General features: G+C 36.4%; 1 protein-coding gene across 8 annotated transcripts in view; it reads right to left on the bottom strand.

The window, feature by feature from the left end:
- SNTG1 (syntrophin gamma 1) overlaps positions 1–17,167 on the bottom strand; it is a 331,430-nt gene that overhangs the window by 24,044 nt on the left and 290,219 nt on the right. For 7 of the 8 annotated variants that reach the window (XR_010610185.1, XM_065668239.1, XM_065668243.1 and 4 more), the window contains 2 exons: positions 15,585–15,737; positions 9,545–9,637 (listed from right to left, as the gene is read on the bottom strand). Coding sequence is in view for 7 of the 8 variants with exons in the window: in XM_065668239.1 (XP_065524311.1) it covers positions 9,545–9,637; positions 15,585–15,737 (246 nt within the window). In the remaining variant the exon portion in view is untranslated. Of the gene's footprint in view, positions 1–5,360; positions 5,426–9,544; positions 9,638–15,584; positions 15,738–17,167 lie in introns of those variants that run through there. The other variant, XM_065668245.1, reaches the window with a different exon arrangement.

Here is a 17,167-nt window from a genome sequence, read left to right as displayed (position 1 = left end):
ATTTTAAAGGCTAATTCTTCTTCATTGGGAATAGGCACCCTTGGGGATACTGATCTGTACCACTGTCAAAGCCAAGTGAATGAATTTCTTATGTTTTTGAACATCACAGTTCCTAAGAACCATTTGTTTAATGCTTGCCTCAGAGAGTTAATATAGGCTGATAAAATTTTGTACAAATATATATATATATGTAAAGATTGACTTCTAAACAATATGTACATTTGTAAAAACATGTTGGCTTTCTCACAAATTGCCAAAACAACCTAAATGTGTGTGCCATATAAGTTATTCCTAAATCGGTTTTTATGAATTATAAAATATAAGCAGATGTTCTTACTGGCTTGAAGGTGCAGGTCAACACTCTGTAATCCATTAACATGGTGCTTCTTTTAGTTAATAGAATCATAGAATCATGGAATAGTTAGGGTTGGAAAGGACCTCAAGATCATCTAGTTCCAACACCCCTGCCATGGGCAGGGACACCTCACACTAAACCATCCCACACAAGGCTTCATCCAACCTGGCCTTGAACACTGCCAGGGATGGAGCACTCACAACCTCCCTGGGCAACCCATTCCAGTGTCTCACCACCCTAACAGGAAAGAATTTCCTCCTTATATCCAATTTAAACTTCCCCTGTTTAAGTTTTAACCCGTTACCCCTTGTCCTGTCACTACAGTCCCTGACGAAGAGTCCCTCCCCAGCATCCCTATAGGCCCCCTTCAGGTACTGGAAGGCTGCTATGAGGTCTCCATGCAGCCTTCTCTTCTCCAGGCTGAACAGCCCCAACTTCCTCAGCCTGTCTTCATACTGGAGGTGCTCCAGTGCCCTGATCATCCTCGTGGCCCTCCTCTGGACTTGTTCCAGCAGTTCCACGTCCTTTTTATGTTGAGGACACCAGAACTGCACACAATACTCCAAGTGAGGTCTCACAAGGGCAGAGTAGAGGGGCAGGATCACCTCCTTTGACCTGCTGGTCACACTCCTTTTGATGCAGCCCAGGATACGGTTGGCTTTCTGGGCTGAGAGCGCACACTGAAGCCGGCTCATGTGCATTTTCTCATCGACCAGCACCCCCAAGTCCTTCTCTGCAGGGCTGCTCTGAATCTCTTCTCTGCCCAACCTGTAGCCGTGCCTGGGATTGCTCTGACCCAGGTGTAGGACCTTGCACTTGTCGTGGTTGAACTTCATAAGGTTGGCATCAGCCCACCTCACAAGCGTGTCAAGGTCCCTCTGGATGGCATCCCTTCCCTCCAGCGTATCAACCGAACCACACAGCTTGGTGTCACTGGCAAACTTGCTGAGGGCGCACTCAATCTCACTGTCTATGCCAGCGACGAAGATGTTAAACAAGACCGGTCCCAACACCGATCCCTGAGGGACACCACTCGTTACTGGTCTCCAGCCGGACATCGAGCCATTGACCACAACTCTTTGTGTGCGGCCGTCCAGCCAGTTCTTTATCCACCGAGTGGTCCATCCATCAAATTGATATCTCTCCAATTTAGAGAGAAGGATGTCATGTGGGACAGTGTCAAACGCTTTGCACAAGTCCAGGTAGACGACATCAACTGCTTTACCCTTATCCATCAGTTCTGTAGTCCCATTATAGAAGGCCACCAAATTGGTCCGGCAGGATTTCCCCTTAGTGAAGCCATGCTGGCTGTCACCGAGCACCGTGTTGTTCTTCATGTGCCTTAGCATGCTGTCCAGGAGAATGTGCTCCAAGATTTTACCATGCACAGAGGTGAGACTGACTGGTCTGTAATTCCCCGGGTCTTCCATTTTCCCCTTCTTGAAAATGGGGGTTACATTTCCCTTTTTCCAGTTGTCGGGAACTTCACCTGACTGCCATGATTTTTCAAATATGATGGCCAGTGTGGCTTAGCAACTTCATTCGCCAGCTCCTTCAGGACCCGCAGATGGATTCCATCAGGTCCCACGGATTTGTGTGCGTTCAGATTTTTAAGATGGTCTCGAACCAGATCCTCTCCTACAGTGGGCCCAGGGTCTTCATTCTCACAGTCCCTGCATCTATCTTCTAAGAATTGGGTGGTATGGTCAGAGCCTTTGGCAGTGAAGACCGAGGCGAAGAAGTCATTCAGAACCTCAGCCTTCTCCAAATCCAGGGTAGCCAGTTCTCCCGAAAGCTTCCTCAGGGGGCCTATTTTATCCCTAGTCTGTTTTTTGTTTGCTACGTACCTGTAGAATCCCTTACTATTATCCTTAACATCCCTGGCTAGGTTTAATTCTAACTGGGCCATAGCCTTCCTAACCTGGTCCCTAGCTTTCCGGACAACATCCCTATACTCTGCCCAGGCTGCCTGTCCTTGCTTCCATTTTTTATAAGCCTCTTTTTTCCTCTGAATTTTCCTCAGCATCTCCTTATCCATCCAAGGAGGTCTCCTGGCCCTCCTGCTGCACTTCCTTCTAGTTGGGATGCAGCACTCCTGAGCTTGTAGCAGGTGATCCTTGAATATCAACCAACAGTCTTGGGCCCCCCTGCCCTCCAGGGCTATATCCCATGGAACCTTACTAAGCAGGCTCCTGAAGAGGCCAAAGTCTGCTCTTTTGAAGTCCAGGGCAGTGAGCTTGCTGCACGCTCTTCTCACTGTCCTGGGGATCTCAAATTCAACCATCTCGTGATCGCTGCATCCAAGGCTGCCCTGGAGTACCACATTCTCAACAAGCCCTTCCCTGTTGGTGAGCACAAGGTCAAGCATGGCACCTCTCCTTGTCGGCTCCTCTATTACTTGCAGAAGGAAGTTATCTTCCACACAAAATAAAAGCAGCCCGTTCTCTTCAATTGCTTTCGTTATTAATCATCAATAACTGTGCATAACCTGCACCACTGAGAATATTTTACAGGACTATATATATGCATTTTTAGGAAGCACTAAATTTTTGTTGACCCTAAAGTAGAATTGACAGATGGACCAGGGACCAGGTGGTAATTCCTTTTAAAGCAAAAATTGCAACCAAATGCAAAAACTCTGTGGCTGATGCTGGCATCAACCACTCATGAGAATCCTGAGACACTTCTCAAGTTGAGGCACACAACTTTATGATGCCTTGATGGAAGACCAAGACAAAAACTCAGTAGGCATTACTTATTGCCTTTAAAAGGGAACTCTCAATCCACAAGTAAAGACAAAACTTGTGAATAACTTAATGAAGACCTATTTAGAAATTGGGGACCAAGGTAAAATAGCATAGGCTGGAAATATCAACAGCTTCACCATTTGGATACATCCAGTGTGATCATGGAAAATCTGACATAGTTAATTAATCTTTTAAGAAATGCACTGTAAGAATACAATCTCACTGAGCAAATACTGTATGTATCATGCATAATATTAAAACAACCAATAAGATACAAATCTTCTTCCCAATTATTATTTGTAGATTGCTTAAACTGCTTTTTACATTTTATATCATTTAGTAACATTAATTTCAAAGAATACCAGAATGAAATGCAAACAAACAGTGCAGACAACCTGATAAATTAGATTTAAGACTTCTCTTAATCAGAAATCATAAAGAATTGAAATTCTGTCTTCACTGCAATTAAATGGATTTTTTTCCTTTGACATATTTGGGACCAAGATATTCCACCAATACTTCTTAATGAGAAATATTTTGTTTATAACTAATCATCCAGGACTCATTTGTTCTAGTCTTTGTAACCAAATTACTGCCTATTGTCTTCTGCTAGTATTATTTTGCTATAATTACCCATGGATTCTCTCTGCCTGCATATTTTTATTTTATAGATGGGACATAAATGCAATACATAAATGGCACATGGAAGAAAAGCTATTGACTTCAGCACCTGTAATAACTTGCTAATGTTCCCTATAGTCACACAAATGAAGAAAACTATGTTGCTCCTATTCTTAGCAGTAGTGGTAAATCTAGAACACATTCTGCAAGGGACCTTAGAAAATATTTTCACATTCATATTGTACGTCAGTTTGCTACTCATTCCCATCACTTCAGAATCCCGGAATAAACTATATACAATTTTGATGAGATGGCATCAAACAAAATTACTTCCTATCTAGAAAATGGTATCAAAAAAGTGGGAATGCACCATAATTATCGTAATGTAGGGTATGATCAGGAGTATTGGTTAGGGTTTTTGTTTTGTTTTCAGTCATGGGGCTTGATTTACCCTTAACAGAGACTGGATTACCAAACAAACACAGAATAAATTGGGGTGTCTGTATTTTTACTTACCATAAACTAATGAATATGCATAGAAATATGAATGTCTGACTACTCCATGTCTCAGTGATAGCTACAAAATTTAGCAAAGATGTACAAGGAATTTTGCATTATCACTAGGAATGAAAAAGCTGCATTTTTTTCAACATATGAGTCTTCAGCCAGAACAGAATTAATTTGTGTCCTACGGCTTCATAGATGATCTACATTCAATTAATTATTAAACAGTCTTTCATCCTCTATTTTGGATTATGTGTTCTGGACCAATTCTGTTCATGAAAAAGGACATTTACACTTAATGAACTTGTGAAATAGTTTTTGCACCACACACTGCAACAGCATTTCAACTGCCAGTGCACATCACCAAATGCAGGTATTCTCTGCACTAACCATTGACATGAATAATACACATTTTATTACATAATAGCAAAAGAAGTTTGGCCTTCAGTAGGATGCTTGGAAAAAAAAAGAAAGAGACAATCAGTGCTTTTTAATGTTTAGACAGATACATCTCAGACTAACTGTAAATGGTGGAGTAAATAACCATCTTTATTAAGAAAAGGATGTCAGAAGTCACTTTTCAAATATCAGTTTTAGCAAATCCCTTTGTTGTCTTTTCCACTGCATCTTCAAAAAGCTGTAGCTGTACTTTTCCAGCACTGCTGTTTTTTTTGTTTGTTTTGTTTTGTTTTTATGATACTTTGACTATATTATTCTTCTGTTTAGCTTTTAAGGAAGTTTTTTATATTGAGTACTTGTAGGTCCTTATTTTAGAATCATAGAATCATAGAATAGTTAGGGTTGGAAAGGACCTTGAGATCATCTGGGTCCAACACCCCTGCCATGGGCAGGGACATCTCCCACTAAGCAATGCCACCCAAGGCTCTGTCCAACCTGGCCTTGAACACCACCAGGGATGGAGCATTCACAAGAATTGTTTTCAAGAACAAAAGTAGCTGGGTCACTAGGCACCTAGTATATGCCTTAATTTGGTTGTTCGTCTCATACCTAATTGAGAAAGATTACATTCTTGCAAAGTGACACTTTCTCCATACTGGTAGCAGCAGCAGGAAACTGAGTAGGATTAAGATCTTGTCCATGCTCAGTTCTACTGTGTTACCAGTCTCTGGAGAGTGTCTTACCAGAAAAGAATTATGGTCCAAGGTAATTTCCTTTGTCAACTGCTGTGGCTTTATAACTGTAAAGGGAAAGACAGGGGAGGTCACAGAGAATAAAAAACAAAAATGAGAGAAAGCAAAAAAAGCAATAAAGTCAGCCCTAATAAAATAACTGTTCTTGTCTGTTACTAAAGTTAAGCCAAATATTAAAAGTTTGTAGTTTGTTTAGTACTGAAGGTTGACCAACCAGCATTTTTTTCTTTCTAGCCACAGTATGTAAGACTGCAAGAACTATGCTTAACAGCCCCTATTACAGTTACAGTAGCTATTTGGTCAGCATTTTGATTTCTAAGCATAGAATAAATACTTGTTCATAAGAGTAACATTAATAAATCTTGACCTTGAAGTGAACTTGGTTTCTTTTGGCCTTCTCTATTACTGAACTTTGGATATCAAGGGGTTTTTACATACTGTTTTATTTCAATATGCTGTATGTTTATTATCTGCATGAAGAGACAGACAATAAGGTAAGTATCCCTAGAAAACATGGAGTGTGCTCCTAAAGAAATTAAGATACATATTATGTTTTGTGTTATTTCGTAGACTTTTGGTATGAAAACCAAATTAAAGATATTTGCAATACTATTTATTGTTCACAGTGTATTCTTTAGGTCTGATTGCCTTTTATGTTGCAGTTCTCTTTCAAACTATATTTCATTATTTGAAAAAAGGGATAACATCTTGCACTGGCGCTTTGGCTTTAGAGAGTGGTACAGAAGAATAAGAGCACAAGTATATGTTTCTATTTTTAATGTGAAGGGAGAGAAATTCTTTTGTGTCTGTAATTACATTTGGTAGTTTACAGACTGTTTAACTGAATTCAGAAATTATTTACTGAAATGTTGTAAGACTTTGATTTAACTAGGCAATCTTAAAAACTATTAATTCTCCTTTCAGGAAATCACAACAGTTTATTATAAAGCAGCATACCAAATGCTCTAAATGATAAAAAACCTGCTAGCTCTACAAGCTATCAATCAGTCAAAAATTGAGAAAGAGATAGCAGCAGACATGCAGCAGAAACTGGTATGATTTATGCCAGTGCTGTTATAAACACATCACAATACAGATTTGTTCTGAAGAGCCCTACTACCTCGTGTACTTATATTTATCATAGGTCTGTGCAGACACAGAAACAATGTTTTTATCGAACTATAAATCGTTTGACTTTGAATACATTTAGCGCAGATGACAGATTTTAACCACTAATTTTGACTTAACATCGTCATCTATTATATGAAGATTAAATGACAGTAAACAAGAAAACAAGCCACACAGGGTTGCACTTTTTTTTTGACTGAAAACCATAACTTTCATTACCCTATATAATCTCATTCATGAGCATTGGTTTCAGAACATTTGTAAAATTTTGACTGCAATTTGTCATGCACTCTGGAAAAAAAAAAATCTATTAACTTGAAATGTAAGAGGGGAAAAACAATTTAAATATTGATTCATTGCTTAAATATTGGAATAGCTTAACAGCTGGTAAAATCATTAGTTGCAGAACTTGGCTTCACTCCATTTTACTGGTGAATATTCACCATTGAAAATAATTCAGTCAGTTCAGTAGTGATTAAGAAAGAAAACTTAAAATACCATGAGCACATTGTTATGTATAAAATAGAAACTGCTTGAAGATTTACTGAAGATCCCACTGCATCAAAATATAAGACATAACTTCTCAGGTGTCCTCAGAAACTATTACTTGTGCTTTGTGTTCTGGGAAACATGAGAATGCCATAATTAAATAATCATAAAAAGTATCCAATTATATTCATTAGATCTGTCCTCCAAGTACTTGTCCAAGACCACCTTTGAATTCATTAGAAGATTTTGCACCTGCGGTGTTATTCTGTGAGAACTGAGAGATGGAATGAATGAATTATCTGATATTGAACTATGAAGTCTATAAAAAATGGCTTTCAGTTAAGCTTTACCCAAAAAAAGAGGGGTTGAATTTGGTATGTGTAGTGTCAAAATAATAGATGTGAATGTGTGCAAGAAAGACATGGACCTGCTGGAGTAGGTCCACAGGAGGGCCATGAAGATGATCACAGGGATGAGCTCTTCTCTTGTGAAGACAGGCTGAGAGGGTTGGGCTTGTTCAGCCTGGAGAAGTCAAGACTCCAGGAATACTTCACTGCATACTTTCAACACTTAAAGAGGGCTTATAAGAAATGGAGAGAGACTTTTTACCAAGGCCTACATTGACAGGGTAAAGGGTAATGTTTTTTAAACTAAAAGAGGGTAGGTTTAAATTGGACATAAGGAAGAGTATTTTTATGATGAGTGTGGTAAGTTGCTGGAACAGGTTACCCCAAGAAGTTGTGGATGACCCATCATTGAAGTGGAAATATAATAGTTTGCATTGAATTTTCAAATATTGATTGTAAAAATTCATACAACTTATAAAAAATTAGATGCGGATTTTTTTCATGAACAATGTGATATTTTAAATAGAAGCTTTGTTTTTACATGGAGTTTGTTAATTTGTGTGACTTTTGTACACTCTTAATGAACAAATGTATATCTAAATATTAATAGGATATAGGTAAATTAATTTAAATTTTATTCATATTTTCCTTGTCCTGCAAACTTTTTTCCATTATTCTTTGTTTTCTCAGATCTGTCTTGGAAAAGAGATTTTAAACTTCTGCTTCATATGCACTCCTTTGTTAAGTGAAGAAATAATGTTATTAGCTTATGTAACTAAACATGTCTAGTTTATGATTCAGTTCATGTGCATATAGCAATATTGTTGAAGAACACAACTAGCACAGACATAACCTAAACCGGCCACCATTTTAATGAAGATATCTGAATAAATTTTTGGCGAAGAGAATCAAAACCTTTAACTTTCTGTAAAATGATGGAGAGTAGGTAATGGTTTTCATATTTAGGTACTCATCAAAATGTGGTAGACACACAGAAGAATCTGTTTTATAAGCAATATTATTAACCAAGATGTTGGTTTCATATTTTTTTCTACAAATAGAAAGGTACAATGACTTATTGGAATTTCAAATTTACTACACCTTGTGAAAACAAGCAGTAAAATGGAGAAGGAAAAATTAAAGGGTTTTGATTAATGGAGTAATGTGGTTGGAAAGGTTGACTTAGGGGAAAGGATAGGATCATATTCTGTAAAGAAAAGGACATTTTTAGCAATTGATGGTTGAAGAGAAGTGGAACTTAGAAAAAAAATATTTCACCTTCACAGAAACACAGAATCACAGAATTGCAGACTGGTTGAGGCTAGAAGGATCCACAGGGGTGGTCTAGACCAACCTCCTCCTTCTCAAGCAGGGTCACCTAGAGCACATTACTCTGGATTGTGGTCAGATGGTTCTCAAATATCTCCAGGGAAAAAGACACCCCAACCTCTCTGGGAAACCTATTCCAATGCTCAGTCAATGCTCTCCCATAACAGCAGTGTCAAGCAATAGCAATAAAGCTTGCTTACATCTTGGTACTTATTAGCAGTTAGTGCAAATGCAAACATACCTAGGCTCCCAATGATTTTACTGAGATTTGGACTTGCACTAATATAATCTGGAAATTGATGCTCTATTACTCACTTGATACCGCAAACTATTTCATCAGTTGTACTGAGTTTTTTTAAGACTGATGATAAAAGCATAAGTCATAGACACCATGGCTGATTTCTCTTTTTACAGACACCTGAACAGAAATATGTAAAACATAAACTGAAAACTGCTGTAATAACACACACTCCCACCCATGAAACAGGAGAAGAGAAAGGAAGATTCTTGTCAAAGCTCACAGACCAGCTTGAAACTGGGATTATTTTCTCTCAAAACAAAGGATGCATGAGTGAAAGAAACCTAAAAATTAATCAGTCTGGGCTTTCAAGTGAAATGAAATAATAAAGACTTGATGCTTGTTTCCAATTGACAGTGGTATTGACTTTCCAATAAGAAGCACATAACAGAATACAACTTCTCGCATAATTTTAAAATCACCCCCATGTTTAAACTAAAACAAAGAGATTTGACAAGAGACGATCTCTTACAATAATAAAACCAAGTGCAATTTAAGGAAGTACTACTTATCCCACAATATAAAAAAAATAACAAGGAATAATCATGTGATGGAAAAAAGACTTAGAACTTTACCTTTGTGGCAGCATCAAAACAGACAAAGCCCATGCTAAAGTCAATGGTAAGTCCCATAAGATGGCTTTCCAAAACACAGGCATATGTCTTGCACTGTAAAAGAAAAGTCAGAGAAGGTGTTTACCACAGAATACACCTCTTGAAATTCTTTCCAGGACCAGTTTTTCTGTTTCCTTATTCTAATGCTTACATAGATCAGAATTATTACCAGAAATAAATTATTTGTGTATAAATAAATTTATTGCTAATTTATTTCAAATCAAAGGATTTGATATCAGTGATTAAGTTTTCTAAGTATTGTAAAAAAGAGGCTTTGATTCCATTAGGGGAAAAAAAAAAAAAAAGAGAATCAGAATAGCTTCTGTGGCTTATCAATGACAATAGGTAAAAGGGAAGTTTCGTTATTTTTGAACTCTCTTATTTGTTTTGGTACCCAGTAACTTCCTCTGATATTAATATATGCCTTTCAGCATTTTAAGAGGAAATAAATGCATTTGTAAAATATCTCTTTGGTACGCTCTTTATTTTGTTTTTGTGTTCTGCTAAATATCTCTGAAAAAGGCAGTATTTCATACAATGTAGCAACTGATGTAATAATATGAAATACCTTTTCTGCTTCAGCTGGTGGACCAAAATATGTCAAAGGTTCCTATGAGAAACTCTGAAATCCTGAATTTATCATTGTCTGCTATGCATCTATTTTGTTCTATAACATCCGTAACACTTTAATACATGCTGCGAGACATCTATTTTAATTTCCAAGATGACTATTACTGTGCTGATTTAAAGTATAAAATGACAAACTTTTATTTTTTCAACACAAATTATGTAAACAATAAAAAACATTTTTAAACCTGATGCAAATTCTTCAAAGAAGCTATTCTTGTTTTATGGAAATTTTACCCTCCAGATTAAATGAAATGTAGTTACATTCTTCAAATGCTGCTGTGGACACTAAAAACACTTCCATGATCTATAATGTGTCAAAGAACCAAAATATAAACTGTAGACATGGGGAAAATGTAAGTTATTAAAATATCAGTGTTACAAAAGTATGTATTGCTATTTTTGGCATTTTGATTAGTAAGGATAAATCGCATGCCTTTACTTATGTATTCTTTAGGTGGGCTCTTTGAATTCTAAATGGTCTTTCCCAGAATAGAAGAAGCTGAAAGGCTCATTAGTAGCTTCTAAGAATTGAAATAGACATTGTAATAAAGGAAAATGTAGCAGTTCATAGCTATATAGATTCTCTGGTTATTTTAAATTTGATGCTCTTACACTTCAATATATATTTATTTTCTGGAACTGAAATGTTTGTACAAATTGCTTTCACTGATCAAAACAGGCCTCAACTACACTGATCAAAACAGGTCTCAACCATGCAAACAGTTGTTGGTTAATCTTTGTGCACACACCTTGGAGCTCTAGAATCTAGGTTTCAAACACAGTGGTATCCATCACTGAAGCTGAAGGACACTTTCTGTTGGTTACCACTCGGGCAGAAGTGCAGCATTATAACCCAGTATATTGGCAAAGCATGTCCATTTATAATTCAGAAGTGAAACCAATCCATGACATGTGCCTTACAAGATGATTTTGCATTATTGCTGAGTAACCATAAATCCTATGTTACTGTGTGATCCACCAAAGGTGTTCAAAAGCTATAACTGTTCATCAGTAAATGAAAGGTTTCCTGCTGCTGTTGTTGAGGTCAAATGCAGCGACTGGTCTGTTCCTGTAGCTTCCAAAACTGAAAGAACTTCATGTACTTCAGTACATGTATAAAATCTTAATTTATAAAGAAGCACTTAGTCATTGTACTTATTAATAGATAAACCCTGCAAATTTTTAATGATTAAATTAATGATTCAGCTTTACGGTATTGCAGTCATACAGTATTTGTGTTTCTATTAGCAGCTGCTGTACAATAAAACTACTATGAATATGTAAGCTGATTGTAAATCAATATTGCTAGAAAAGGAGGGGATATTGCCTTTGGCAACACCTCATTAGTAAAAAAAAAAGAGTGCAAGAACTACACTTTCACAGTGACTTATTACTTAATGATTTCATGGATGCAAAAATCTTCATGCTTTGCATGAAAAACAAAAAATACAGTTTTGTAGAATTATCCTACTAACTTCCTACAAGACACAAACTACTCTTTTATTTATAGATCTTGAAAATACCTAAACCAGACATAAAGCCTTTACTGAGAATTAAAATTTGGCAAGGAGATAGTATATCAGGTTTAAAATATGTATTGCCATCTTAACTCATCTAACCTCTCACCTCTACACTGCCGGTCAGCCTACAATGTGCACTGCAGCACCATGCTGAGCTTCCACAGCTACCTCTGCCTAAGTACAGCACCATGCCTGGGCTAATTAGCCTCACTGAGAAGTAAAGATTTATGAGAAACAGGACGTATCAGTCTTGGTCCAATGCTGCACTTAAAAGCAACCTGCTTCCCAGACTGGAGGGTCTTTCTCTAAAAGGCAGTGCACAGTCTGTAGAGAAATATCATCTAGTTTAGCTCAATGTGGTTACCAGTAGGAAGAAACTCCACTGTAACGTGCAGACCACTGGTAGTAGTTGATTCTTTATTTATTCTTTACCTACATATAAGACCAGTCTATACCTTTTGACCACGCACTGCATGACGTTCAAAATAATGCAGAGAAGTAAAATTGTGACAACAATAAAAGTATTTCTGGACAGCAAGATTTCAGTTTATTTGGGGAAGAATGTCCCTTGCTTTATGTATGTGTTGTGTGCACTTGCATGATTCTGGTCACAGGTCAGAGTAGGAATGTAAACTTTCAGACACTCATTAACTGTTGAGATTTTTCTCATCTTTGTTTTCTTTAACTTGTCTTTCAATTCAGACATTTGGAGAAAGCAAAAATACAGAAATTCTTCCCAGGAGACTTTAAAATTTCATATACATTTAACAAACACTTTAAATTATTAAAAGTGACTTAATAATATATACTGTGGATGTTAGGCTTCGGTTGCTGATTTCTCACACAGGGCATGAAAACCATATCAGAACTGAAGCATTCCCATCCCAGAAGAAGCAGAAGATCTTTCAGCACTGATTTCTTGTTCCTGCACAGAATATAGACTCTTAAATTGGGTTTATGAATAATTCAGTGGGTCAGGCGGGAGGCTGAAGGAAGCAACCCAAAGTTGTTCCTTAGATTCTACTCCCTCAATACACACAGTTTAAATTATGGAAAGAATCCTGTGTTTTAAACCTTGTGTGAAATTATCTCTGAAGATAAGGGAAACCATACTATGGGGCCAAGATTTAATTCAGAGTTTCAAAGTCAGATTCAACTTCAGCAGAGATGAATGCCGAAGTACTGTAATACAAACCAGCTTACACAATAACCCTTATATTAGGGAACAAACAACCACAATGCAAATAAGCAGGAAAATTCATGATGGAAGAGGTGAAAATGTTTTGCATAAAGTAGCAGGAACATAAAGTAAACCTGACAATCACATATAATTGTGCATCATTATTCAAGCTAGAATAATCTCGGATACTTCATACAACAGTGTTGTGAGCCAGCAAGGAAGAAGGAACTCCATTCCAAATCCTTTTCTTTTTAATTTTAATAACCAATTCTGACAAAGGGTTAGCATCTCTTACTACTTTAAACTAAAGAGTGACCGAAACATCACAATGGCAGCAGTACGATATCATACCACATATTACTGCTGAATATCTTCAGCTTGACTACCTCTCCTTTAACATATTTCTTTCTTAAAAAACAGAAAAAACCCCAACAAAACAACCAAACCAACACCTGCCTAATTTTTGTTTTACATGTAACTCTGGCAGAAACTATGATTTGGGCTTAAACAGAATTTATTACGTATTTATAGTACTTTAAAAAGACTTTAATTTGTTATGTATTCTTTAGAATTACATCCGAATAGGGTCCTGATTAACCTCTTGTGGAGGTTAATGCCAATTTATACTCATTGACTAACCCTGTTATTATTTCTATGATTATGGAATAGTACACAACACATTTGAATAATTTTAAATGCCAGTTTTAAACTGCAGTTACATTTTCAAAATGATGTGATTTCAGAGTAGAGAAAAACCTGCACACAGCTGGATCATCATTCATGTGAAATATGAATAATCATATGAGTGCATATAACATGATTTTAGTAAAAATGTACAGTGGATACTTTGATTTTGAACCTGTCACCTTTTCTTTTCTCAAAAAGCAATGTAAGAACTTGTTGGAGATGAATTATACCACTCCTTAGTAAAACCAGATTTTACCTGAATCTGAAAATTGGTGGATGAAAGCAGTTTTAGATTGCTGAAAAAAAAATTAAAAGGCCAAGGCCAGTTATATTGAAATTTAATATTCTATTTTTCTTCAAAACTGAGATATAGAGAGGCAATAAAATAAAGAAAAAAGCTGAAACAGTATATGTGAGTTCCACAATAATAGTCTATCATGAGAAGCCTGTTTGACCATCTTCACAAATTTGCTATGATCAATCAATCTCAGGAAACCATTACTTTGAGTTCATAATTGCTACTCTGAACATCGGTTGAGTGAAAAAAAGGGTGGAAAGGTTAAGATTAATCTCAGGTTAAGATTATTAAGGAAATTCTTTTTGGAGACATAGGAGAAATTTTGAATAAATGCAATTCTAAAACCCAAGAGAAAAATGTAAACTGGGAATGCTAAAGTATGAATCAATATTAGAGTAGAACAAATATGAAGTGGCTCCTAGGCTAAAAGTTATTCAAGAAAATTCTCATATGTTCTTTTACTTGAAAAGTAAAGTAGTGCTTCAACAAACTGTTACAGCCAGTTATACAAGAAAGACAAAGTGCCTCAAATATTTCATAGCAGAGGACATATAGTTTTTATGCAGAAAAACTACACTTATATTTCCAGCACAACAGAGTTAAAAAGGTATGAATAGCTCCTGTAAAAGGCAGCAGAGTGCATAAATTTGAAGATAAAAGTTGAACCTGTTTCAATGTTCTTCCAGAAAAAGTATTATGTATTTTTGACAGCAAGGTAATTTTGCAAAATGCATAATCATTAGTATATACTAATTTAGTCTATCTGAATGTGTTGGTTTATAGGTCAGAAAAAGGCCAACACGTAAGTAAACTGTCAGCGCTTGCATTCCCAGGAGATGTAGAAAATGCATGCAGGGAAACTGAGCATTAGCCAGTACTTGCACAGCTAATAAGCTAATACGACTTCTGTAGGTGTGTTGTCAACTAAAGCTATTCCAAGAACATGTATTTTTTATGATTAGAACATCAATATAACAACTAGGATGAGCTGAATTCTAATTCTGGTGGGTATTTTTTTCCTTCTATTTTAAATTTAAAAAAAAACCCCAACAAACCACAAACCAAACATGACTTTTTGGTTATGTGAAAAAAACTGTGTTATCTTTAAACACTCTCATATGCAATTTCACTATAAAAATTCACTAATAATCTGTACAGAAATGTCATCTATCTCTGCTCTGTCATCTGGCAATTGAGTAAATACGCAAGAAACGTAAGTTGTGTGAAAAAAGAATAACGTACCTGAGGTACAATTTTGTTCTTGCTTGTATCCAGTAAGTACTCTTATCCAGTGTACTCTCATTCATGATTATTACAAGGACAATTTAATTCCTGCAAGATTCTCTTGCATTATCCAATAACTAATAAAATAGCATGTTAGTATATAATATCTAAATAGTTGTTTATGTCCCTGATCTATAGATTGTTTTGTTTCTTCTGTGAACTTTAGTTAATAAATACATATCACCTAGTCAGAATAACTCAATAACTGTATTTGAGGTGATCTCTTCTGAATGCTAGATTGCAAGCTTTCTAGGAACACAAAAAGGGGGTTTCTGTAATTATGTACATAGAACAATTTGAGAGCTGCAGGAGGTCAGAGAATTTCTTAAACTGCACCACCATTTCATATATACCTATATGTCAATGTACCAAAAGGCAATTATCAAGACAGTTTGCTCTCACCTGTATACGTTCAACTTCTAAAAAAGTTGCTGTTTGGAAGGCTTTTTCCCATAGTGTAAGGTCAGGCTCTAGTTCCACAGAAAAGTAAAGATCTTCTCCAGATTCAGACTGGACACTGAAGCAATATTTCCGCCGGTCCAGTAAATCACTGTCCTGATGAAAACCTGAAGTTATATAATCTGGCATACATCAATTAATATTTTTAATTGCAAATATCTATGCCTGAAACCTAGCATTTTAAAATGGCATTTTTAATGATATAACACTGTAAAAAACTACTAAGAACTGAGGAACTGAAAATTAGGGGTTTGGTCTAAACATTGACATTTCAATGAACAGGACACCTATATTCAGAAAGGTAAAGAACATGACAGAAGACCACCTTACATTGTTCAAGGGAGCTCTCTGGTGCAGAGAACCAGGAAGTTAAACTGACTAAGAATGGAAATATTTAAGTAGGCAATAGTTGAGTAAGCACCATTTTTCTTTTCATTCAGTAGACATGTGACAGATCTGCTCAATAAAGCCAGTACAGAACATATTCATAAATTTTCCTGTTTCAAAACTGCTTTACAGTTTCTAGAAGAATCACCTATGGAGGCAATATACCCTCTCTCTACAACCACGACAATGAAAAACAGTTGCTCAGATTTTAAGAAGACCAGTCACTTTGAAACAGTATCTTTCATTACTTCTATTAAGGCCTAAGCCTATTAGCTCTATAGCATTAAGTTATGGATCAAAAAAATCAGAATGCACATAGGCTGTTAGATCTTAAAAAAGGCATTTCCAAGAAATTAACATTTTTGCAGATTTTTTTTCCAAGTGTGCAGAGGGCTCTGTACTTTAAGCGGATAGATGTAGCAAAAAAATAACCTATGTCCTATGATAAATAGTTTTGTCTGTTTTTTTCCTCTCCTTGCCTGCCTTTCCTCTAAAACTAAAATGTCAATTCTGCTCACAGTATTGACAGCATTCAAATAAAGAGGTCATAATGTCTCTGTTGTTGCTAAAGGCACCTAAGCTCTAACGCATACTCAGCCTCAAAGCTCATATAGCAGTACCACTATGACAAATGTTTAATCTTGTGGTTTAATCTTGTGTAGCAACATAAAAAGTATAATCTAGTGTCTGACTATACAAACCCCATCAGCAGGAACTGGATGAGTAGAAGTACTGACTGACCCTCACTCCTTCGGGGAGGAAAAGCTACTTTGTGTAGTGTAACAGCACTTCTTGTCTAACAGGTCTTAAGCACGGTCTTAAAACTCATTACATCTCCAGAGCTACACCTGAGGGAATGGGCCTGTTGTTCAATAACTGAATGGACTATTCAGTGTGGAGTCTGTGTGTCAGGTACATAACTTTCCCAAGGAAAGTTTTACTTCTTCATGGCTACAACCTCAGAAGAAATTAAAAATATTTTAAACTCATCTTCATCTATTCTTTACAACAGTCAGTAGAGAGCAATTAATTATTACTAATGCAAACTCTTAAACTTTATTTGAAACAAGACTACAGCACTATGTGGCATCACAGGAATCACTGCCATTAAAGCAACTGAAGTAATATCCCATTTTTTA

This window comes from Lathamus discolor, chromosome 2, assembly GCF_037157495.1.
Source record: "Lathamus discolor isolate bLatDis1 chromosome 2, bLatDis1.hap1, whole genome shotgun sequence".
Taxonomy (NCBI): domain Eukaryota; kingdom Metazoa; phylum Chordata; class Aves; order Psittaciformes; family Psittacidae; genus Lathamus; species Lathamus discolor.
Note: the sequence above shows the minus strand (reverse complement) of the source record. Positions and strands in the feature narration are given on the sequence as shown.